At 36.5% G+C, this 23,503-nt stretch overlaps 3 protein-coding genes and 1 long non-coding RNA gene across 4 annotated transcripts; 3 read left to right on the top strand and 1 right to left on the bottom strand.

Moving 5' to 3' along the window:
• Nucleotides 1-1,093: 1,093 nt before the first annotated feature.
• On the top strand, nucleotides 1,094-11,588 carry LOC117789590 (esterase B1). Its single transcript, XM_034628632.1, has 5 exons — nucleotides 1,094-1,707; nucleotides 8,750-9,062; nucleotides 9,121-9,271; nucleotides 9,326-10,062; nucleotides 10,130-11,588. Exons 1-5 carry the CDS (start codon nucleotides 1,664-1,666, stop codon nucleotides 10,592-10,594), a joined length of 1,710 nt encoding a protein of 569 aa, XP_034484523.1. The 5' UTR covers nucleotides 1,094-1,663; the 3' UTR covers nucleotides 10,595-11,588.
• Nucleotides 4,996-6,286, bottom strand: LOC117789597 (growth hormone-inducible transmembrane protein). Its single transcript, XM_034628638.1, has one exon. The coding sequence runs from the start codon at nucleotides 6,261-6,263 to the stop codon at nucleotides 5,178-5,180; it is 1,086 nt and encodes a 361-aa protein (XP_034484529.1). The 5' UTR covers nucleotides 6,264-6,286; the 3' UTR covers nucleotides 4,996-5,177.
• A 999-nt stretch (nucleotides 11,589-12,587) lies between the features above and the next one.
• Nucleotides 12,588-13,065, top strand: LOC117789599. Its single transcript, XR_004617915.1, has 2 exons — nucleotides 12,588-12,695; nucleotides 12,755-13,065. It is a non-coding gene; the product is annotated as an uncharacterized LOC117789599 (long non-coding RNA).
• A 951-nt stretch (nucleotides 13,066-14,016) lies between these two features.
• Nucleotides 14,017-18,728, top strand: LOC117789593 (esterase B1-like). The gene is made up of 4 exons (XM_034628635.1): nucleotides 14,017-14,289; nucleotides 16,712-17,024; nucleotides 17,090-17,801; nucleotides 17,860-18,728. Exons 1-4 carry the CDS (start codon nucleotides 14,249-14,251, stop codon nucleotides 18,480-18,482), a joined length of 1,689 nt encoding a protein of 562 aa, XP_034484526.1. The 5' UTR covers nucleotides 14,017-14,248; the 3' UTR covers nucleotides 18,483-18,728.
• The last annotated feature ends 4,775 nt before the right edge of the window (nucleotides 18,729-23,503 follow it).

Here is a 23,503-nt window from a genome sequence, read left to right as displayed (position 1 = left end):
CATTTTGAAAAATTAAATCTCACACAACGCAACACGAAAAGCTTTTGCGAGAGCTTTACGTGTTTCTACGACCCACAAAGGCAGCGCGAACAGCAACAGGAGCTCATGGTCGAGTCCTTCAGTCAGCTGTTTAGTCCTTACTTTTCGCCAGCGTTATTTACATTGGGCCAAAGCTTTTTGGCGCGTGTAAGACAAAAAGAAGCAATAAGAAAGGTATGAATGACTTATGTTTTTGTCTAATTTTGTTAAAGATGTGGTTAAGAGTAGACGAGATAATAAAAAACAAATTGGGAACTTGACAGTAAATTTTAAAAATATATATTACCAGTGTTGTAGATGATAGATTTAAAAAAAACACACTCCTCACTGAACTTTACTCGATCCAATTTTATTGTGACACATACAACATACAATATCAAATGTGCTGATGGGTCTTCCCTATAAGCCAGATGACTCATTTTCCACCAAAACAGTTGATGGGCTTTGAAAAAAAAAAAAGCATGTCACCTTATCAGTAACATTTATACTATTTAATTGATTTTTTTTTGCCGAATGATTGCAATGTTGAACGACGCGATAAAAACAGCGAAATCACAGTTGAGGTACTTGTAGCTCAAATAATACCATACTAATTTATATTCCTCAATATCGATCTGTTTGGCCAGTGATAAGACAACAATAAATAAAACCCGCTGTGACTCAGTTAATCTATGATTCAATGGAAAATGCACTGTTTAACATCGATCGACTCGCATAATTACGTGGCATCATTTAATAAATATAAGTATAAAGATAAGGCATAGTTAGGCTGTGATTACAGCATGACTTGTCGTTGTCGTTGCCGTTTCGTTTTGTTGGTTTTGCCTGAAAATCTCAAGCACACGCACAACAACAACAGCAACAGCAGCAGCAACAACAACAACAACAGTAACAGTGAAATAAACCACAACAACAAGCAGTAAGCAGCAAGTCTCTGTTGTCATCGCGCGCTTTTTAGTTATGCTCAGCGGGGGAAAAAAAAGCTTTTGGTGCTTCAGTTCATGTGCTTAGAACTTTGGCGCGGTGCTTTTTGGTTTGCTGCTTTGAAAACAGTTGACGAGCTGCTTTCATGCCCAACGGTCGTTGCAGAAAGCGTTAAGGAACTCAAGCCAAAGAAACAATCAACAGCTAGCTAATAATACAACAACAGTACATTTTAAACTATAATGGAATTTATTTAATTCTCTTCGCTTGGCAACAATAACAACGGAAACCAAAAACAATTTTCGCGTTCCGTCTTCATTTTTCGTGCGCGAATTGAAAGCGAAAGTTATGTGATAAGCAATTTCTGTGTGTGCTTTTTTCGCAGTGAAATTATCCTGCGTGCCACAGCGTGTGTCCAAGTGTTTGTGTGCGTGTGCGTGTGTGTGTGTGTGGCGTGTATAACTGCGCAGGACGTAACAGTGAAAGCTCTTTTATCAGTGAAGAGCTGCTGCACAGCAGCCTGTTTTTAATCAGGCATATCAAGGCAAGGTCAAGGAAACAGCTGACGCGGCAGATAAATAAAAATAGAAACGTTTAGTAAACAAAATTGAGTTTGTGAAAAGCATTGTGTGCATAAATAAATCAATTAAATTATAAAAGCAAATTTGACGACAAGCCTACAAGAAAACCCAACAACAAAATGTCTTCCATGGCTGCATTTGATCAAATCAAAATTGGACTCAAGTAAGTCGCAATAAAACATATATACTCGATAAATATTTTTAACGAAATCTCATTAGCTCAAAATTTAAGTGCTTTACTAAACAAGTTGTCTATTTAATTGGCAACTGCATTACAATAAGTTAATAAAAATTAAAACTGTGTGTAGATCATTAAGTTCATTAAAGGCACTGTCTTTTTTAGGTATTAATGGAATACCTTCTTAGTACTTGTAATTTGTGACTTACGTCTGTCTTTTCATCTACTAATATGACATCAGCTGTGATTGTGTCATCAACCGCAGAAGCTTAGTTATTCATCAAATATATTTTGAGCGTTATTCTAAAGAAACTCTACTCAGACTTAGTTTTTATGTACATTCAATGGATGTGCACTGCGATATCAGATCGCAAATTTAACTCGAGCAAATCGGGGAGATTAAATATTTATTTGGCAAACAGATACCTATGTTTTCCTTTGTCCAACAAACCCACAAGTCTACATACATTAATTTAATGATTTCATTTTCGGTTCATTTTACCAAATTGCTGCAATTTTGTTAAACAGCTGTGTCCTTTTGACATGGCTTGCTCATACACCTGCAAATGAGTTGGGACAGCAACAAAACAAATATGTTCACACCAGGAGCCCCAATTTACTAACAGCTATGACAGGCTACCTTTCCCATATTTCTTAGAGGCCCCATTATTTTATCGATTCCGAGAACTCTGTAATTTGTCTACATAACGAGCAAACATAAACGGTGACTGACAGAGCCCGAAGCCCGGCACATCTGTCATTAGAGGCGCCCGTTGTGAGCGTTTCTTTGGTCTCATTCTCAATGTGTATGTGTGTGCCGGCACTTAAAATGCGCAAATAATTAGGTAGCGAACTGCTCTCAAAGCGTCCCGCAGCTGTCACAAAAAAAAAAAAAGAACAAAAAGCGAAAAGAAAACAATAAAAAAGCACACTATTTATGTAAATTTTGTCTATTGTAGAAGCTCAAACTGAGTCATTTGTGTCATAGCAAAATGTTTGAGAGAATGGAAAAGAGATTGTGCCATGAGATCAGCAAAAGCAACAGGTTTGGCTTGCCATATAAGCAAACCTATCTGATATAATCGTACATTTTGTATATACTATATATTTAAATCAAATTAAACAAGAACTCGTTGTAAAAACTTTGTTTGACTTGAATTTCCCAATCCATTATAGATTTTAACATATTGTTTTCTACAGGAGTTATTTGAAATTTGTTCTAGATTAATCACTTATTTTAATATATGAAATTAATTCATTTAAATGCCAGCTGGTAATTTATAGTCATTTTCTGTTTGCAGAAGTTTTCGATGATATTTGAATTGTATATACGGCATTTAATATATAGCTTCTATTTAATAATTTTTTCTTGTTTTTAACTTGTTTCGAGATGTATTTCAGTGCAAGATTTTTTGTGGAAACATGCTACCAACTTTTCATTTTTTTTTTTGCGAAAATTTGCATATTCATTGTTTGTGCTGTGATTTATGCGAAATACTTTGAGTAGGGCACTCGTTGTCATTTATATATTCATAAAGTGTATTTATTGAATTTAAAAAATCAACAATTAGATTTAAATTGTCAATTCAATGTATAATATTTTAATACTTTCAATCAAAATTATTTTTCAAATGCCATAAACTATTTAATATTTATGGTGAAATCAATGAGAAGAAGAGAGCAGTGCTTCTCACGTGCCGCCATGACTTACACCTTAATTAACCTTCAATATGATAAAAGTTTTATGCTCACGCCTTTGAAATGTAAAATTTCTAACATTTTGTTATCTTTTATTGTTTTAAATTGTTTGCTGCTTTTGTAATTTAATTTATTTTAAACGTTGAATAAACAAAAATTTCCTCATAATTTCTGTGGCTGCCAAAAATTTCGTGTTGTTTTTGCTTTGACATTGCTCATACGCCGCATGTGCGTTCCACACCAAATTTTACGTACATTTGTCGCTGTCGCTCTTGTTTAGCTCACTCTGTTCGCCCACACTCACAGACACAGATACATATGTATATAATTTTACAGATGTAGATATATTTGTATATGTGTGAGTTTGTCAATTTCATTTAATTTGGCCGTGTTTTGTTCGCATTTCGTATCATTTTTGTAAGGCTTTTATAGTTAGCTAAAAAATTGCTTGAACGAATAGAGAATGAAAGAAAGAGCAAATGAAAGAATTGAAAAGCACAAATCTTTTATATAAGTATAATAAGTATGCTTTTCTATACAATTGTATAGGGCAATAGAATTTATTCATTGACACTTTGTTGGAGCACCTCAATGGGTTTAGCGTCATCAAATTGTGAAATTGTATTCATCAAATTTAGCCAACTTTGATGTTGACGGTTTCCCCTAAATACTACATTTTTATTACTGGATATTTTTTTTAACCCTAACACGCTTTTTTCTGACATCAGACGCCAAAATCCAAGTATCACTTACCTCGTGTTTTATCCTTGCGCTACTTGTAAGCTTTCCATTCATGCACTAAAGCTTTTTCGCAGAGCTTGCGTGCAGCCTTCTCAAGGTCAACAGGCGCTATGGCAGATGGGATGATAGCAAACTTTTCTACATGAAAAACCTAAGCTAACAGTGCCTGCCTTTTTATGTACAGACAGGGACATTCCCTGCCCCAATTTAGTTGCGTTTTTCATGGGAATTCGCTCATACAAGTTTTTTAATGAATATATAGTAAATTTATAATAAAAATTAATTCCGCACGACGCGTCTCAGTTTGCTATTTGTTTAGACTTCGTGCGAGATTCGTCTGTCTGACCATACGACTGATAAGCGAGAGGGGAAAGTGAGGTTGTATAATACGAGTTGCACGTTTGAACGGTATGGAAAATTAATGCAATTATCTTGACATAATCTGTTACATTCTCTGCTTATCACATGGGAACACATTGAGAGTGAGACAAGAAATCTGATAGAGCAATATTTACAATGCGAAAGTGAGAGAAAGGGAGAGGGTTATTTCAGTGATTTTACAGTGTTGCAGTTGCAATATCAATATCTAAAGACCATGTTAATTGCCAATGACACCTGCTGAAGTGGCACTTAAAAATACTTGCAGCTCGTAAAGAATTACAGTCGACATTATAATGAACATTTTTGGTTTCATATTGTAGCTAGTTTGCAGTTACCATTTAATCAATCAATAAAAAAGAAAACTATTTAGAAATATATTTATTTTGTACTTGTTATCAGCAAAAGCTCATAGACTTCAATATTTGTGCTATTTTTAAGAAACAAAGCAAGTTGTTTATGGTTTTATACGGGTTTCTATTTGGCTGCCAAACATTAATTTTGATTCATCTTTAACTGAACATGACAAACTACTGAATAACCAGTCATCGATTTAACATGTATTAAATGCTAAAAATTAGAAAATGGTAAATTTTGTAGGAAATGTTGACTCTCTGCAATGTCAGATCCACCTCGAACTATTTCTTGCGCTGATCGCCATTTGACAATATTATCGCTATGCGTATGAAAATGTTCAAGGCATCCATATAGATGGCCATGGCATGATTGATGGGATCATATTTGTAGGCACTGTGCTGTGGATGCATCTCAGCTGCCTTCACTATGCGCTGTGTGTCATAGAGTAGAAATCCGCTGAACAGTATAAGTCCGCCGTATAGCGATAGAGAGGCCAAGCCAGCACCGATCGCTGTTGTGGGTGGCAACCACATGGAGGCCAGGGATGAGGCGAATACAATGCCCAATCCAATAGCTAAGGGTCCGCCAATATGCAGAAACTTATCGCTGGGCGCACATGCTGCCACCGTGGAGAGGGCGCCCACAATGCCGCCTGTATAGAGCAGAGCTCGGACCAGAATCGGACCGCCCATGAAGCACATGGGAGCAATAACGGCTCCCAGGACGCCACAGTGCAGCGCCCAGGCCAACTGCTTCACTCCGAAACCGGGCTCATATTCAATGGCCTGGGTCAAGGCGCCTGTGCCCATGACCAGACCGAGTGTCACCAGGGTCGCGATCCAGCCACTGCTCATGATCAGACTGAGCAACGCCTCCGACTGGAATACTCCCACCGCCGAGGCGGCAGTCAGAGCACAGGAGGCTCCGAAGTATGCGTAGGTCGCGTGGATGCGATCCCTCACATAATGTGGCCACATCACCGAGTGGTCATAGAGACTCGGCTGTTGCGACAGACCCAGGCCGTAGTAGCAGAGTGCCACGAGACCCATTAGAGCAGCTCCAGCTGCAGCTCCCTTTCCCATGGAATAGGCATTTTCACTGGGCGGACCCATCAGTCTGTCCTTTAGTGAAGGTCCTTTTGTGCGTTGCTCCAGATGCGATCGGTTCCGATTCTGCGAATCTTCTGCGAAATTTCGCCTGAAATTGGGACGAGTTGGCAGCACCGATTTGTTTTTCAATGAATTGAATGATCTGCCTCTGGTTGACTGCATCGTTGACTTCCATAATCCGGGTCCATTAATGGAAGATCTGAATAACAAACATGTCGAGCGTTTCGGCAGGACATGCGACAGACGCGCCAAGAGCATTTTTACAATTTAAAATTATATATATTTTTAATGGATTTTGCTGTACAAAATTTATCTGAATGAAAAGATCTGATCGAGGCTAAGATTGTTTTTTTTATTTATTTATTTCTATTTTTGAATGGAAAGTCTAAGTTGAAGGTTTGAGAAATTATAATTATATATTGCATATTTGTTTATTTTTTTTTTAAATTGTTCGCTGTAAAAAAATTGAAGGTCAAAAACAACCGGGAAAATATTTAGTAATAATTAGAGGTAAGGCTAGGCATAATTATTAATAATTAAGCAACTAATTTCATTTATATAATTGCAAATTAACCGCTTTTTTTTAAATTCATCTTACACTATAGTTTGAACTTGAATTCACAAACAAGTATTCTACTGAAGATCAAACCTAGTCACAGCTTCCGTTCCTTCCATTATCTGTGACAGGTTGTGACAAAATTCATTATTGTCTCAAATTCTCTTAGATCATTAGATAAAATCTAGTTTCTGCCAGCTTTTAGCAGTTGGAATCCGCAATTTTCTCCACATGTTTGGCAATGTCAGCAATTGTGGCATGCAAATAATATTTTACTAAATCGCGAGGAATGCCACATTGCAGAAATCGGAAATGTGTCTTATAAGAAGTGTTTGTTAATTATAAATATGTCTTGGTTTATTCGATGCTTTTGCTTCGGCCTCTGGTTTATTTGTCTTTTATGTTAATTTGCTCTGCTGTCGTCACTTTTAGCGTATAAAACAAGTCTTTGTTTATTTTCATTCAAATTTATTTTCGAATCTGTAGCTAAAGATTTTTGTACGCGGCCAAGATAAGCACATAAATCAGCTTTAGTAGAAGAAAATGAAATTCAACGTCATTTAGATTATTCCGGAATGGAAAACGTAGCAATGCCCCTTTAAATAATTTTGTGGTAAATATAGAACATACTTTATTTTTTGAAAATTGACCATTATGCTTCAATTTGATGCTCGTAACAATTTGTTAATTCCCATTGTTGGGTTATCCACTGAACCGAGTTCTGCAATTGCCAAATTTGCCACGTTAGGTGTTTTCCATGCCTAAGGGGAGTCCCATTCTCAAGACTATAAAGTGGAATGACTCTGACACACGCAAAGCCAGTATTACTCGTTAGATTTTGTTTTTTTCCCTCTGTTTTTTGTGTTTTTTTTATGACACGCGTCCTCTTGTGAACATTATTTATATTGACCTTTATTTTTATAGCAAGATGGCCATTAGCTAAAGCATTGGTTTGGCTTTCACAAATTTCTATGGCAAAGTTCAGGGCCGCAATGCGATAATCAAAAAAATCCCAATCATTGCCTTATACTATAGTAGCAAAAAGCAAAAAAATAAAATAAAATAAAATAACAGCTCGAATGGCTATTAATAAGCATAAGTATGACATATTTCTGTCGCTTTTGCTGACATTTGCAAAGAAATAATAAATAAATACAATGTGTAGGTTGACAATGTTTCTTTTTGTTTATTGATGTAGTCAACTATTTAAGATTTGTTTGAAAATTGAAGCACGTTTCATTTGATGAGCTCACAGCTTTGTTGATCAAAACTATATCTATTATTAAAATATATTTCGATAACCTAAAAACAAAACCCGAAAAACGCAAACATTTTGAAATTTTGAAACTTTTGTTTTATTTTTTGTGGAATTTCAAAGATCAATTTATTTTGTTTCCGGTAACGAAACGAGATAGAGCTTCTACTTCAGTGTGCCGAAGTTTTAATACCCTTTCGGGTAAAAATGATCATCTTTGGTTTTTCAAACAATCGAGTTTTTTTTTAAATATTACGGTTTGTGCAATTATGAGTTAAAGATCAACTATAATTATATCTATAATTTAAAAAAAATATATGTAGTAAAAAAAAAAAATGGTATTTGTAAAGATGAAAATTATGTATTTTAAATGCAGAAAAATTGATTTTAATTGATTAAATATTTAATTCTTTAGATTGTCACATGGTACTAAATATATTTAAGCTCTTCTTTAAAATATGTTATAAATTTGGGCATTTATTTTGTAAAGAGATTGCTCTTTGGCTGTCGCAGCGGAAATTTGGGTTTATCTTTTAGCACAAAGCAAAGCAGGCAAAAGTTAAAATAACAACAATTAATAAAATGGCAAACGGAAATATATTTTTAGACTGATAAGGTTCGAGTTAAGAGAGGAGTCGGGTCTCGATTTTGGGTGGGCTGATAAATGGGCACCTGGCTCGCGTTGAGGTACTGATAAAGCATTAACGTTATCGCATTGTGGTGTTTATGTATGTGTATATTTATTTTTATATGGAAACGAATGAGCGAAAGACATCCCATCGATATAAAAAAGATAGAGGAAAACGCAATGCTTATTGTGATTGATTAATGACGGCTTTCAAGGGCCAAAGTACGATTCAAACCTTTTGCTACGTATACAGATATAAAAGTAATGAAAACTAACTTGGAGAAATCTCTTTTCTTAATCCACAGAATGGTCGACTTCAAGGTCCAACAGCGTCGTTATCGTACAAGCGAAAAGACTGTCGTCAGCACCACATATGGTCCAATTAAGGGAGTCAAACGCAAGTCCATCTATGGACAACCCTACTTCAGTTTCGAGAGAATACCCTTTGCCAAGCCACCTATTGGGGAGTTGCGTTACAAGGCGCCGCAGCCGCCAGATATTTGGACTGAGGTTAAGAGCTGCACATCTCAGGGTCCAAAACCATTGCAGAAACACTTTGTATTTGATATGACAGATGGTTCGGAGGACTGTCTCTATCTCAATGTCTACACTAAGAATGTGAGTAAACGAATTTAATATTTTAAAGATTCACTTTTATAATGGACTCATTCTTCAGGTATATCCCACCAAACCCATGCCAGTGATGGTCTGGATCTATGGAGGTGGCTTTCAGTTTGGCGAAGCCTCTCGTGAATGCTACAGTCCCGATTACCTGCTCCGAGAGGATGTCGTCGTGATATCTATCAACTATCGATTGGGTCCACTTGGTTAGTGTTTGAGCTCTTCCAAATTTGATTGCAAACTAATCAAATTTTCTATAGGTTTTCTTTGTCTCGAGGATCCCGAATTAGATGTGCCCGGCAATGCGGGACTCAAGGATCAGGTGCAGGCTCTGCGTTGGGTCAAAGCCAACTGTTCGCGCTTTGGCGGCGACTCAAGCAACATAACGGTCTTTGGCGATAGCGCAGGCAGTGCCTCAGTGCATTACATGATGATCACAGAGCAGACACGCGGACTCTTCCACAAGGCCATCTGCATGTCCGGCAACACGTTGTCGCCTTGGGCCGTAACGCCGCAACGCAATTGGCCATATCGATTGGCCGTACAGGCGGGCTATACGGGAGAGAATACGGACCGCGAGGTGTGGGAGTTTTTAAAGAACGCCAAGGGCTCGGACATCATCAAGGCGAATGGTGAGCTGTGCATCGACGAGGAGAAAAAGGAACGCATCGGTTTCTCCTTTGGTCCCGTCATCGAGCCCTACGTAACCAGCCACTGTGTGGTCCCCATGAAGCCCATTGTCATGATGCGAACTGCCTGGACCAACAGCATACCTCTAATACTGGGCGGTGTCTCCAACGAGGGACTGTTGCTGTACTCCGAGACGAAATCGAATCCCAAATGCCTCAACGAGCTCGGCGACTGTCGTTTTGTGGTGCCCATGGAGCTGGACATGGATCGGGAAAGTGCTCTATGCAAAGATTATGGAGAGCAGCTGCGTCAGTGTTATTATGGCGATAAGACGCCGAGTCTGGAAACACTTCACGAGTATCTGCAGGTGTGTACGAGTACTAAAAAATATATTATAATGATTGGAGTATTCATATTGCTTATCACATTCACAGATGGTCTCGCACGAGTATTTCTGGTTCCCCATCTATCGCACAGTATTGTCGCGCTTGGAGCATGCACCTGGCGCCCCCACCTATTTGTACCGCTTTGACTTTGACTCGAAGCACTTCAACCATCTGCGCATTCTCAGTTGCGGCAAGAAGGTACGTGGCACATGCCACGGCGATGATCTCTCCTATCTCTTCTACAATTCGCTCGCGCGCAAATTGAAGATCCATACGAGGGAATACAAGTGCATTGAGAGACTTGTCGGCTTGTGGACACACTTTGCCACCTATGGCAATCCGAATTTCGATCCCGATCAGTCTGATCTGTGGCAGCCCATCTCGGCAGCTGCCGTCGAGAAGCGTCAGCTGAAGTGCCTTAATATATCCGATGATCTCAAGATCATCGATGTCCCCGAACTGCGCAAATTGATGGTCTGGGAGAGCTTCTTTCGGCGTGACGAGCTGCTGTGAATAAACGAATGCTTTGAGTGCTATCATCGGGGAGTCTCTACTTAGCATTATGATTAGCTTTATGTTCGAACAATGCAAAGCCTAGCTTTAAAGCTTTAGATTCTGCAACTGCTACAGTTACAGTTAAAGATACAGATACATCTATGTGTTGTTAAGTTTGTTCATGATCCAAATTCTATTTAAGCCTGTTAAAGTTGATCAATGTCTCCAAAAGCCCACTTTGATCATGTTGATACAAACTTTAGACGTTAGCTATAGTACATACTGAAATAAAATGATTTAAGTCGCAACTAAAGTACCTTTTGATAGGGCGATGCCGCTTGGGAATTCCCACCCCCATTGGAGTACAATCTCCATCTTGTTCCTTAAGTGTCGCAAAACGATTTTAACTATTTGAGCATATGCAAGATTCTGTCAAGGCGCCGCTTTAGCTAAAAATAATTAACTATAATTTATACTTATTAAATTATAATCCTCTCATCATATGACATTATATAATTTTGTAAAGATGCATTGGGTAAACATGCCTCATTAGCTTTAAAAGCGTCTTGCGGAGGTTTTTGAATAACTAACAATTTTGTTATTACATAAGTATATAATTTTTGGATATGTATTTTTTTTAGCAAAACTCGTCCAAGTTTTACATATTTAGGAAATGATTCTCGTAATCAGAGAAAGATATACATATAGTATATATATTGTATATTCATATAGGAAAAAACAAAGAAGAATAACAACTTTGATTATCTGTTCGACACCTTGAAATGTTATTGAAAGTGCACATTCTAATCTTAAATGTTTCGAATTGTTTTTTATTTATATATTTCTCAATGAGCATTAAAGTTTGAGCTCTCAAAATTTTAATTCCTATAAGCTTCAAAATAATGTGATGCAACAAAACTAACACAAATTCATATTTTAGTAAGACAACATTTCAATGGATAACTGAATGTATTTCAAATAAAAACAACTGAAAAAATTTTCAAATATATCAAGAAGTATTTCTTTTGTTTTTTTCATATCTTTGCAAAAGTTATCAAAAATAATAATGTCAAAAATTGTGAATGCATTGTCAAAACTTACAACATTGAAAAGACAAGCACCTGGCATTTACACGAACTATGATTATTTACAAAAGTAAGTACTACAGCAAATGCTTTCCCTTAACAACTCACTTTACTGGATATCTCCTTAATTGACGTAATACCCTCTGGTACCATATTTTTGGTGAGCTACTTGAAATCTTATCGCGATCGCGAATCTGAATCATAAACTCGTCTGCAGCTTTCGAAGGCACGCGGTCTTTTGACCAAAAAAAAAAAAAAAAATTATTCACGTATCAGCTGACGTTTGACAAAATTAAACCTAGAGACCATCACAAAAAAAAAAATACAAGGAAAAACAATCACATTTTTAAATGTAGCGTGACTAATTCAAGTGCAAATGGCAAGTTGTTAATTAGGTAGATTTTTATTGTTCAGTTTGGAGGTGTGACTTGCTTGTCAATAATACAACCTATAATTGCAGATAAATTTCTATAATAGCGAAATTTTATATTATCTGAATATTTTTATGATCGACGTAAAATAGCATGGAAGTAATTTCTGATTACGATTATTTTATTGATAATATGATTAACGCTTTATTATCTAACGGTAGGAAAATATCAAAACATTTTCTCTATTATTTTAGGAGCGTACCTCTTTTTATTTGCGAGTATCAACCAAATTTTTCTTCATTGCCATAACAGCATAACTCACGTCTATCATTAAAATATTCGTAGATACCATAATTGATTATTTCTAATATCCTAATAGTTATGTTATTATCCTACTTAGTATTATATTATAGTCATTTAGAATTCATTAATTTATGTTTTGGAAATTGTTATGAAGAAGTGTGGTGAAGCACTCCATTGTATTCATTAGATTCTCTAAATAAGTCACAAGTGATAATCGATCGCTAATAAGCCAAGCAAACTGATTGCATGAAACTACTTCATCATTTAGGGTACTGTAGATCTGTATCCAGTTGCATTTGTGAAAGAGTCGAGAAAAGTCGGAATGTGCTCTAAGCTTCAATATATTATTCTACTACTCAGGTTATTGTCTAAGAATGTATTGAAATATTATACATAAATAAAATATTTTATTAATTTAGCTTTTTGGCTGTGTGCATTCGCTTAACATTATGTGATGATGGGCCAGTTCCTGAAGTCATTACTGAAAGCGAGCCTCCGTATACAACAGCAGATGTCTTTGATTTTTAAGTTAAAAAGTCAAGATGACAGTTTGAGATATGGATATAGATACCAAGCGGAAATGAATAAATATTGTTAAAATAGTAAAAGTCTGTTAAATAATGCTAATAGAAACCATAAACCGACTATGCTTCGTCGTAGTCTTAGACACAACTACAAGCAAACAACTACAAACTGGTTTAATATAATTATTTGGCCAAATTCAAGTTCAGCTCGAAACTGTATCATAACTGTTCTGCGATTGCAAAAACCTCATTTCCAGGTCTTTGCACTCACTCAATGGTTTTATGAAAGTATTTTGTGCTCCGCTTAGGTTTAATAACTTGGGCGTTTGCTTTAAATTCAAGGTGGATTGTTATTTTTGTTTGCTTTGTGCTAAGTGTTTTACTCGAGGTTATTTATTGCCTATCCAACATTTGCTTTATGTTCGTTCAAAATACGTATTCTGTCTGCATCTATTTTAGATATATATTTTTCTACTAGCAATTCAATAAATATGTATTATTCTACTAAGAATCTAAAAAATGAATGTTACTTATGGAATCATTTAAATATCCAACGCATATTTTGCAAAAAATTATATGCTGTGTCCACACTGCCTCACACAGCAATGTCACAACTTGTTTATTGTTCACGAGCTTGTTCAATGTTCACTTTTTGTGAACATGGTGATTGCCTGTGAGGATTTGCGATGCTCTGTCACAATGCGTCAAAATTATGGTGTCACATTGTGAAGCACCGACTGTTTAACAGTGATCTGCAGCAGCCATAAGCTTCTTAACATACGTTATGTTAAAAGAGCTTTAAGCTTTCACCTTACAGACAAACCACAAATAATTTAAAGCTTAAAAGCTTTTAGAGCAAACGAACGAACAGTGAAGGCGGAAATAAATTTGCGGCAAGCAACAACCGATTCGCTTTGTTCAAAAGACACCTGCTGAGAGCGAGAACAAAAGAGAGCGAAAAAAGAGAGAGAGAGAGCGGCAAAGCAAGAGAGAGTGTTAATGTAAGCGTGGCGCATGCATGGTGATTGTTTGTTGAGAGCCGCTTCCGTTAATGTTTATGTTTTAGCGGTCTGCTCACCTTTCCCCGGCTCTCTGTCACTATTCCACACTTACAACCATTGTTTTCGCTGGCGTCGCGATCGTTTAGCTTCAGTCAGTTGTTGGCGCACTCTCGTCGGTAGCGCATCGAAGAACGGATCGTGTAGTGTTGCTTTTTTATCGTGCGTGAACTGGAATTTTTAATACTCGCTCGTGTTTATTTACTTTCCCTTCCCCAACCACCACGCCTAAGCAAGCGTAGGGCCGTGACATTTTCTATTTGTTTTCTTTATTCCCATTATTTTTGGAGTGTTATAAAAAAACTAAAGGTGTGATCTAATTAGTCTTACAATGGCCGTACGCTTCATGGATATGCTAAAACTCACCTTTAAGTAAGTTTTCACAAGCACAAAAGCAAAAGCGTTGTCGCTTTTCGGTGTTTTGAGGTCTCCCGTGTTGCTGCAACATGTGCTGCTTGCAGATTTCTGATTTCTTGTTCGATCGTCAGTCGTTTTATTATCATCTGTCTCGCTCACACCTTCTGTATTTATGTACATGTATCACAGTGTTGCGTCTGGTGAAATTGTTGCGCAAGTTTCGCAGCTGTTTTTTTCCTCTTTTTTTTTGCATAAACTTACACAGAGGGAAATAATCAAGTATTTCGTACTTAATACGCCGATATATCGGTGGTTTTTGTTTTCTTCAACTCGATTCAGCATATATTGTTTTTTAGTTGTCTTTTGTCTGGTGTATTCGTAAATTTTCAATTCCATTTGTTATTATGTGCACGTTTGAGCATGAGCCTACATTTCAAATGGTTTATTGACTATTAATTTTTACTGTATTTTCTTAACATTAATTATGGCCAAGCATTACAAAATAATTTAAAGCAACAGGCTTCATTACATATCAATTCTATTATGAAAAGTCATTTTTTTGTATTATATAAAACGATTATCTTGAAATAACTTTCTTTTACTTAATATTAGTTCTTAACTTTCTGTTATAAATTGAGTAAGAATTTCCGCAAATTTGGGAACGTTCATAACATAGAGTATAGAAAAAGTGCTTAACAAACAAACAATTTTCAAGTGCAGAATGATATCATGTTTCGTATCTCTTAAGTAAAAAAGCATTTACTATGTGTTTTAAGTAATGTACTTTAAGCACTGCTTCCACTTAAGTTCAATAGTTCACATACTTGTTTAAACGTTAATGTTTAAAAATATGTATGTATGTAATTTCGCTAATCGCATTATTCCATTACACATTTTATTAGACATATATTATATTACTCCGGTGTTTGTCCCCACGTATGACAAGAGATTGATAAAGCGACAGGTACATAGTTCACTTTGATTTCAGGTGCATTTGTATTTTTTTTTTTTTTCCATACGTCGGGTTGTTGAATTGCTAAATAGGCATGACGGCTTGGAACTGTGATATAAATATTCAACATTAATTTGAATTTTAGCTTAGGCTTTGACAGTATAATTACAAAACTGTTCATTTAAGTTAATTTGAAAGTATTTGTGCGGTTTTAATATCGGAAAAAATCCAAGCAGCTGCACCTTATCGGCAAAATTTATATATACAAAAAGAAACATTATTTATAGATATGGATTTGATTGTTCTGAGAATTAGACTTAATTAGATTATAACAGCATTGCTACGGTAATTAGTTCAATTAGTGTACACCTTATAAATAATTTATTGAATTATATCGAATGATATTGCTGAAACATTTCGAGTTTATAATGTGACAATATCATCATGTATCAGGCCCTACTGAGTGACATGGCTTAAATAATTGTGTTTGGTTGAAAACAAGTTTTGTAACAAGCAAAGTATGAAATTAAAATTGTTGGCTATCGCCTGTTGAACTTTATTCTCTAGAAATGTTGTTATCTTATATATGTACGTGCATACTATATGTATTTCCACAGCAACCAAATCAAATTTTACGACGTTGAAAGCGATGAGCATGAGTAATAACTAAAGTTTGAATACCATTATAAGTACAGTAAATAACAATAGTAAAATGATCTTCAATCGAAAGTAAATGAATAGCAATAATTTAATCTTAATCATATTTGACAGAACATTTTTAGAACGATTTAATTTAACTAACAGATTAGTTTAATGACAAACTAAAAAAAAAAACATATGAAAAAATATAAAACACGTTTGCTAATATAATTTTTACTGTCTTATGTGGACCTGAGTTTCCCAGCCATGTGGAAAGATCACGTACATGATAATCTTTGTATCTGATCTCTCTCCTTTCACTGTGTCTGCTCTCAAATGATCAATTTATATGCAATTTTATTCTTAAACTATGTCAGTGCATTGGGGCAATGCGTGTGAAATATAAAATGTTTAATTAATTTTTTTGAGAGCTGCGCAATTGGCAAAAAAAACAACAAAAATGCCATAAAAATGCATAAACCACACACCCGCAAGGCAATAAAAACTGAATGCAATAATTGAAAACAAAAAAATATATTTGAAAAAATGATAATAAAAATAAACAGTGAATAGAGAACTTGTCATGCATATTAAGCGTGGAGCGTTGAGGTTGGTCAAAAGGCGCTGACAGTTCGGTAAGACTTTCAAAACAACAATGCAGTGTAACGCAACCACTGAGTAACCACTCGGCGGCATTGAAACCACCTTGCCGGCAATTTGTTGGCGTGACTGATTTCGGGCCGAAAAAGCCAGCGGCAAAAAAGTGGCAACAACTTGCAGCTCATAGCTCAAAACTAATCGGAAACAATGTTCCGCTCTCTCTTCCTATCCCTCTCTCTTATACAGGGTGCTCAGTTTCAAGTACGAGCAACGTCGGCTAACCACAGCGATCTATTCGGTGGTTAAAACGAAACTCGGCTCGGTGCGTGGCGTCAAGAGAAACACAATTTGGGGCGGAAGCTACTACAGCTTTGAGAAGATTCCATTTGCTAAGCCACCGGTGGGGGAACTGCGCTTCCGAGCACCGGAACCGGCAGAGCCATGGGATCGTGAATTGGACTGCACTTCGCCAGGCGAGAAGTCCATGCAAACGCATGTGTTCTTCAGCAAGTTTGCGGGCTCCGAAGATTGCCTGTATCTGAATGTGTACGCCAAGGATGTGAGTAACTATATCAAGCAGCTTTCAGTTATTGAAACTAATAAATGTTTTTCTTCTATCTACAGCTGCAGCCGGAAAAGCTGCGTCCCGTCATGGTCTGGATCTATGGCGGTGGTTTCCAGGTGGGCGAAGCCACACGAGACATGTACAGTCCGGACTTCTTCATGTCCAAGGATGTGGTGGTCGTCTCCATCAGCTATCGGCTGGGCGCACTTGGTTTTCTTAGTCTGGAGGATCCAGAGCTCAATGTGCCCGGAAATGCGGGCCTCAAGGATCAAATCCTGGGTCTCCGTTGGGTGCAGCAGAACATCGAAGCCTTTGGCGGGGATCCCAACAACGTGACCCTCTTTGGCGAGAGTGCAGGCGGTGCCTCCACACATCTGCTGACCCTCAGTCCGCAGACGGAGGGACTACTGCACAAGGCCATTTCGATGTCCGGCACTGCGCTGTGTCCTTGGGCTCAGCCGCCGAGCAACAATTGGGCCTATCGTTTAGCCCAGAAACTGGGCTATACAGGCACCAGCAAGGACAAGGAGATCTTTAAGTTTCTGCTTGATGTCAAGGGCGGGGACATTGTCAAGGCGACGTCTTCGGTGCTCAGCAAGGAGGAGAAACACAATCGAGTTCTATTCGCCTTTGGACCCGTTGTGGAACCCTACAAGACGGAGCACACTGTAATTGCCCAGTCGCCCTTTGAGTTAATGCATCAACCCTGGAGCAACCGGGTGCCCATGATGTTTGGCGGCACAAGCTTCGAGGGATTGCTCTTCTATCCAGGTGAGTGTGTACAGTTGCAGACTTTGAATCGTTTTACTAATTTTTTATTAATTTGCAGAGGTAATGCGACGACCGGCTACTCTGGACGAGGTGGGTGACTGCAAGAATATGCTGCCCATTGATTTGGGTGACAATCTGGATCCCAAGCTGCGCGAGAATTATGCTCTGCAGCTGAAACGCGCCTACTTCGGCGAGGAGGCCTGCAACCAGGCCAATATGATGAAGTTTCTGGATTTGGAATCCTATCGCGAATTCTGGCATCCCATCTATCGCACAGCTCTGGCCCGACTGCGTCAGGGCAGTGCTCCCACCTATGTGTACCGCTTTGACCATGACTCCAAGCTCTGCAATGCCATTCGCATTGTGCTTTGTGGCAAGGAGATGCGCGGCGTTTGTCATGGTGATGATCTGTGCTACATCTTCCACAGCATGCTGTCGCATCAGGCGGCAGTGGGTTCACCTGAGCATAAGGTCATTACTGGCATGATTGACATCTGGACGAGCTTCGCGGCCAACAGCGATCCCAATTGCGAGAGCATCAAGAACCTTAAATTCGCTCCCCTTGAAAATGAATCGGACATTCAATGCCTTAATATTGGTGAACAGTTCGAGGTCAAGAAGTTGCCTGAGTTGGAGAAACTTCAGCTCTGGGACAGCTTCTATACCAGGGGTAAACTTTAGTCTATCCTAGACTCAAGTCGTTAATCTTGGGTTCATAGCTTTAGCTAACATTTTTGAGGCCCGCTATTCCCATTATGTAAATACTTTTGTTGTAAATGTAAATATGTAATAGTTTTTCTTATGCGTATTTTATACTGTTGAATTCCAGCTTAGTCTTATTTATTATTGTTACCGATGTGTATTTTGTGCAATGTTTTTCACATTGTTTGGTTTATCAGCAACAAATATACGTTATCTTGAAAATCATTTGTTTCTGAATTAATTTAAATGATAGAAAACATTTTGAGAAGATTCAGAGCATGATAGAAAGCCTAGGATCAAAGCTAATTTTGTCATTGGTGTTTTAATTTATTATTTGGATTTCAAAGTTATCAGTAACTGAAGATTAATATGTATTTTAAAGATTTGTTGGTGATATTTTTTAAACCTTTTCTTGTTTTCAAATAGACTTAAATTGAATTTTGAGCCAATAATTGGTTTGAAAATCAACGTTTAACCGCATATTAAATTTAGAAAGAATTCGGTTAGGGTAAAATTATTGTTTAAGTTCATAATAAAACATTAAATTTGTTGCAATAACATAATAAATAGCCGAAGCATCAATTTAATTAATTGGTAATTAAAAATTAATGCCAATAAAATTAAAAAGTGGAAAATATGTAATGTAAAAAGCAATTGCCACAAATGGGTAGGGTCAGGTGAATCTAAGACTGTAACTTTAATAATTTGGTATGCATCTAACTATCTTGGTATTTCATAAACACTTAAAGAATATCTCTGTCGTAGCAACACCTAATCTGTATGTATTTAACGGATCTCCATTGATTTTTCACAACGCATTTCAATTTTCGTTTTTGTTTTATATATTTGCCAGTATTAGGGCAACTTTTCACTCAAGCTGACAGTTTAGTTTTTCAGTCAACTAGCTGTCCTGTAACCTCTGTCCTCCTGCTCTTCCATCCTCTTTCCTGTCTGCCTTCACACCTATTCAAAAATGTGTGTGTGGGTGTGTATACGCATGTGACATTTATGTGTGTAAGCCGATGCTTGACAATCAAAGGGAGCAACGACAACAATTTCTGCAACGCAACCGCCGACAGACAGAATAAAAGTGAGATAGTGAGAAAAAAGGAGCAAAAAATAAAGAGAGGGAAATAAAATTCCATTAAAATTTTTACAAGTTTTAATCCATTTTTTGTTCTATTTTTTTTCTAGAGGACACCCCAAAATGTTTGTGTGGTAAATCCAAAGGACTCCTCACGTCGACCGTGGTCATGGCGCGTGTCGCGAGTGACGTGAAAATTTCATTTGTCGACGCGTCGCGCACCAAGTCGAATCGGGTCTAGCAATTCTTTTATATTACTTTTTTTTTTCAGTTTTTGTCGTTTTACATATTTGCCTTTTCAATTTCTTTTTTTTTTAGTTTTAGATCCTGTTTTGGTTAGGGCATGAGGTAGGACGTTCCCGCTGAATTTTGTCCATGTGCGCAGCGTGTAAAAATGGGCGTAAACCCAATAAATTAGAATTTTTCCGTTGCCCCGAATGCAGCCAGCACTTTTTTTGTATTTTTTCAAGTGCTATGCTCTGTGCATTAGTATAAATGTTTTATAGCGATTGCTTCAGTTCTTTTATATAATTTTTTTAGTTTTTAATTTAGGTTTTCAGCGGTAACTGTGAAATAAACGAAAGTGGTGTTGGTGCTGGTGTTATGTTCAATAAAAAAAACAAATATATATACATATTTTGGTATTAATACTTTATATAGTATTTATTTACACAGTTCTTCTTAACTATGATCAAGCAATACAAAACTTAAAATAGATATATTCAGTTTTAATAAATGGAAACTTATTTTGAAAAATTGTAAATAAAATAAATCAAATCGAATACTTGAAGTTAAATATTTATAAATTAAATTTTAGATAACAATTTAAAATTTTGCTTTTCTGGAGTGTATAAAATGTTATGGATTCTTATTAAAATATAATGGTTTTTTACTAAATAGTGTTAAAAAACTTTTTAGTGAATTTGACAAATAAAAAATGATTAACGTAGATCTCAAGTGTGAATAAATTTGAATCAATATATACGAAAAAAATTTCTGCATTCTGTTTTAAAGTTACATTTTTGAATTAAAACAAAAAATTAAAAAGTAAATACGATTTAAATAAAAATATTCTGGTACAGTTTTTATAAACTAATTTTTTAATATGTTAAAAATAACTTGCATATGCAGGGTAATTTTTGTAATTTTGTTGTGATGCCACATAATGAAAAGTTGGTTAATTAAATAGATGTACTCTCGCATGTTTCGCGTGCATACATATTTACATTTGTGTATTTTTATATGCATGCAATGTGTCCTACACTTTGCAATTTTGGTGGCAGCCGCAGTTAAAGTTCATTTTTTGTGGGCGCATAAAAGTATGCAACGATTTTTCGCTTTAAGCCTTTTCGCTGTTTGCATGTGTCACTATCTGTGAGAACATGTATGTGAATACGTATATATAAGCCAAATTCATCCGCCATGCTGCCACTTGCTGTTGTTTTTGCTTGCAGCAGACAACCTGATGTCTGATCATATTTGTTTGTGGTTTTCGTTGCGGTTCTCGTTAAACAAAAAAATGCTTTATAATCACAAACACACACTCACACATACACACACTAGCGGAACCACAATTATAATGGCCTAGCCAGCTTTGGCACTTATTGAAGTTCAACTTTTATCAAATTAAATTTGCCGGATTACAGGTATTTAGAGCTGAACAGTCTGTGGTTTATCGCCAGGGCAATACAAGTGGCATTTAGCGGTTGTAATTGAATTTCAGCTATGAACAAAAGGTAATTTTTTTTTTGCACTGCAGCTTAATTGAATTTACTGTGCGTTTAACTAACAAAGTTGGAAAATAATAGTGACAACTCACGGGACGAGGAATGTTATGATGTAACTATTGCATTAGAAAACAGCTGTCAAATGTAATTCTCTTTGTCCACTTTGAAAGTTTATCTAATTGAATGAATGCGACAGTGCTATATGCAATATAATCTGTCAGTGCTGGTAAATGTCAAATTGAATTAATGTAAATTGCGTTAGGTGAATTTAAATCAAATAAATTCTAATTTATACATAATAGAATTTGAATGTGGAGTAATGTTAGTTTCTTGTAATAAAGTGTCGTATTTAATTTTCTTTTTATATTTTTTGTTAATTTTTCTGGAATTCTGCACTCAACTGACCCAAAAAGGCTGAGCACGCAACTAAGCTCTTACTCAGAAGTGCAGCTTTCTGTTGTAGCTGCAACTCAATTATGTTGCACACATAAATTATTTACTTAAGTGTCTTGAATTACCTGAAGAAAGGATGGTCCAAGGTACAAAGTTACCCTGAAAAATCACTTCCAGCAACAAACACGAACGCAATTCAATTTGAGCGTGAATTTCGTTTGGTTTAACTAAGAACAACAGAGAGGTAAGAGACTTTAATAACAAACACAATTTAAGTGCACATAAAAACACTTGCCAGGCAGCTAAAATTCACCCCTCCCAATACCACTCACGCTGACTCACACATTTGCACTAGTTCCCGCACAGACGGTAAGGAATTATGCACTCCAAGGATACGACCCGCATTTTATGCACTCACTAGCAAACTTATTGAATAATCAGCTTTAAAATTCTGAGCTAGCTGCTACTGCTGTTGCCCCGTACTCGGGGCAGTTGTTTGTTTGTTTCTTGGCCACAGTAGCCTGCACTCTTTGCAGCATGCCCCATAAAATGCGAAAAATGTATGCCCAGGCACGTGGCAGCTGAAAATGATTGCGCGACATGCTTGCTTTATGCTTTTTGGGTCCTACGATTTATGCAGCTCTTCCCACTGACAGTGTAGAGTGCTTCGAGTGGAGCCACGATCCTTGCAGCCAGCAGCTGCTGCAGACTTGCTGCTGCTTAGCATATCGCAATGCTCGAAGACAACGTGACGTATGAGCGTTAATAAGTTCCTACACGTCGGGCCAAAAACTAATCAGCACCAGTAGCAGTTACAGGCTTGCAAATATTTCAGTTAGTGGCAACAAAGTAACTATTTCTTAATTTTACTTAAGCTGGTTCATGTGATACCCTCTACTTGCTCAATACAATTTTTTTTAAAACTAAATATAACTTGTTAAACAATTATTTGAAAACTATAATTTTTGAAAATCAAAATATTTGATGTTGCTAGTTAACATAGATGCAGCAATTTAATTTTAATTTTAATGTCTTAATATATAATTACCACATTTTCTTCACTGTATTCATCAAAATATTATTCTTAAATTGAAAATATGAGTAATATAACATTTCAAGTTTGGTTTTAGCGATTTGCATTTACTATGAATTTACATTAGTATGTATATTAATAAACACTCTTGTAATTATTGTAGATTTTACTTAAAACGAATCATTGTTTAAATTTAAAATTAATCGTTTAACTTATTAATTTTAATAAAATTAAAACATCAATGATACTAACATTATTCCATATTATAATTCGATTCTTCATAGTGTAGTTCATTACTATCAGACACATATATTTAAATTAAAGATGAATGTAAATAAGTTTTGAAGAGAGACCTTACCTGTTCATTGATAAAAATAAACTTCGAACTCAAAGTGGCGAGTCATTTCTACAGGGTATTCGTAACTATTATTTATTAACGTTGGCTGACCAAAGGCAACATAAATAAGACGCAGACAATGAACAATGTAGAGCGTCTTTTTGCGAGCTCTACACATTTTTTTGCTTGCGTACACTCTCCATCTTTTATTTTTATTTTTATTTTATTTTATTTTGGTCTGGTTTGCAGCCTTGCTGAGAGGCAGACTCATTAAGCCCTGTAATGACACTTTAGCGCTGCGAGCACGTTCTAAGCACCAACAATAATTCATGCCACTGAGTGATTTGTGGTAGCAGACCGAAACAGAAGCCACCATCGAAGCTACTGGTCAGAGTCGAAGTGTGAACATTACTCGTATTGGCTGGC

This window comes from Drosophila innubila (assembly GCF_004354385.1).
Source record: "Drosophila innubila isolate TH190305 chromosome 3R unlocalized genomic scaffold, UK_Dinn_1.0 2_E_3R, whole genome shotgun sequence".
Lineage (NCBI taxonomy): Eukaryota > Metazoa > Arthropoda > Insecta > Diptera > Drosophilidae > Drosophila > Drosophila innubila.
Note: the sequence above shows the minus strand (reverse complement) of the source record. Positions and strands in the feature narration are given on the sequence as shown.

Coding starts and splice junctions, on each gene's coding strand:
- LOC117789590 (XM_034628632.1), top strand. CDS start 1,664: ATGTCTTCCATGGCTGCATTTGATCAAATCAAAATTGGACTCAA. Junction 9,063..9,120: donor TCAATGTCTACACTAAGAAT/GTGAGTAAACGA, acceptor CTCATTCTTCAG/GTATATCCCACCAAACCCAT. Junction 9,272..9,325: donor CTATCGATTGGGTCCACTTG/GTTAGTGTTTGA, acceptor AATTTTCTATAG/GTTTTCTTTGTCTCGAGGAT.
- LOC117789597 (XM_034628638.1), bottom strand. CDS start 6,263: ATGCTCTTGGCGCGTCTGTCGCATGTCCTGCCGAAACGCTCGACATGT.
- LOC117789593 (XM_034628635.1), top strand. CDS start 14,249: ATGGCCGTACGCTTCATGGATATGCTAAAACTCACCTTTAA. Junction 14,290..16,711: donor ATGCTAAAACTCACCTTTAA/GTAAGTTTTCAC, acceptor TCTCTTATACAG/GGTGCTCAGTTTCAAGTACG. Junction 17,025..17,089: donor TGAATGTGTACGCCAAGGAT/GTGAGTAACTAT, acceptor TTCTATCTACAG/CTGCAGCCGGAAAAGCTGCG.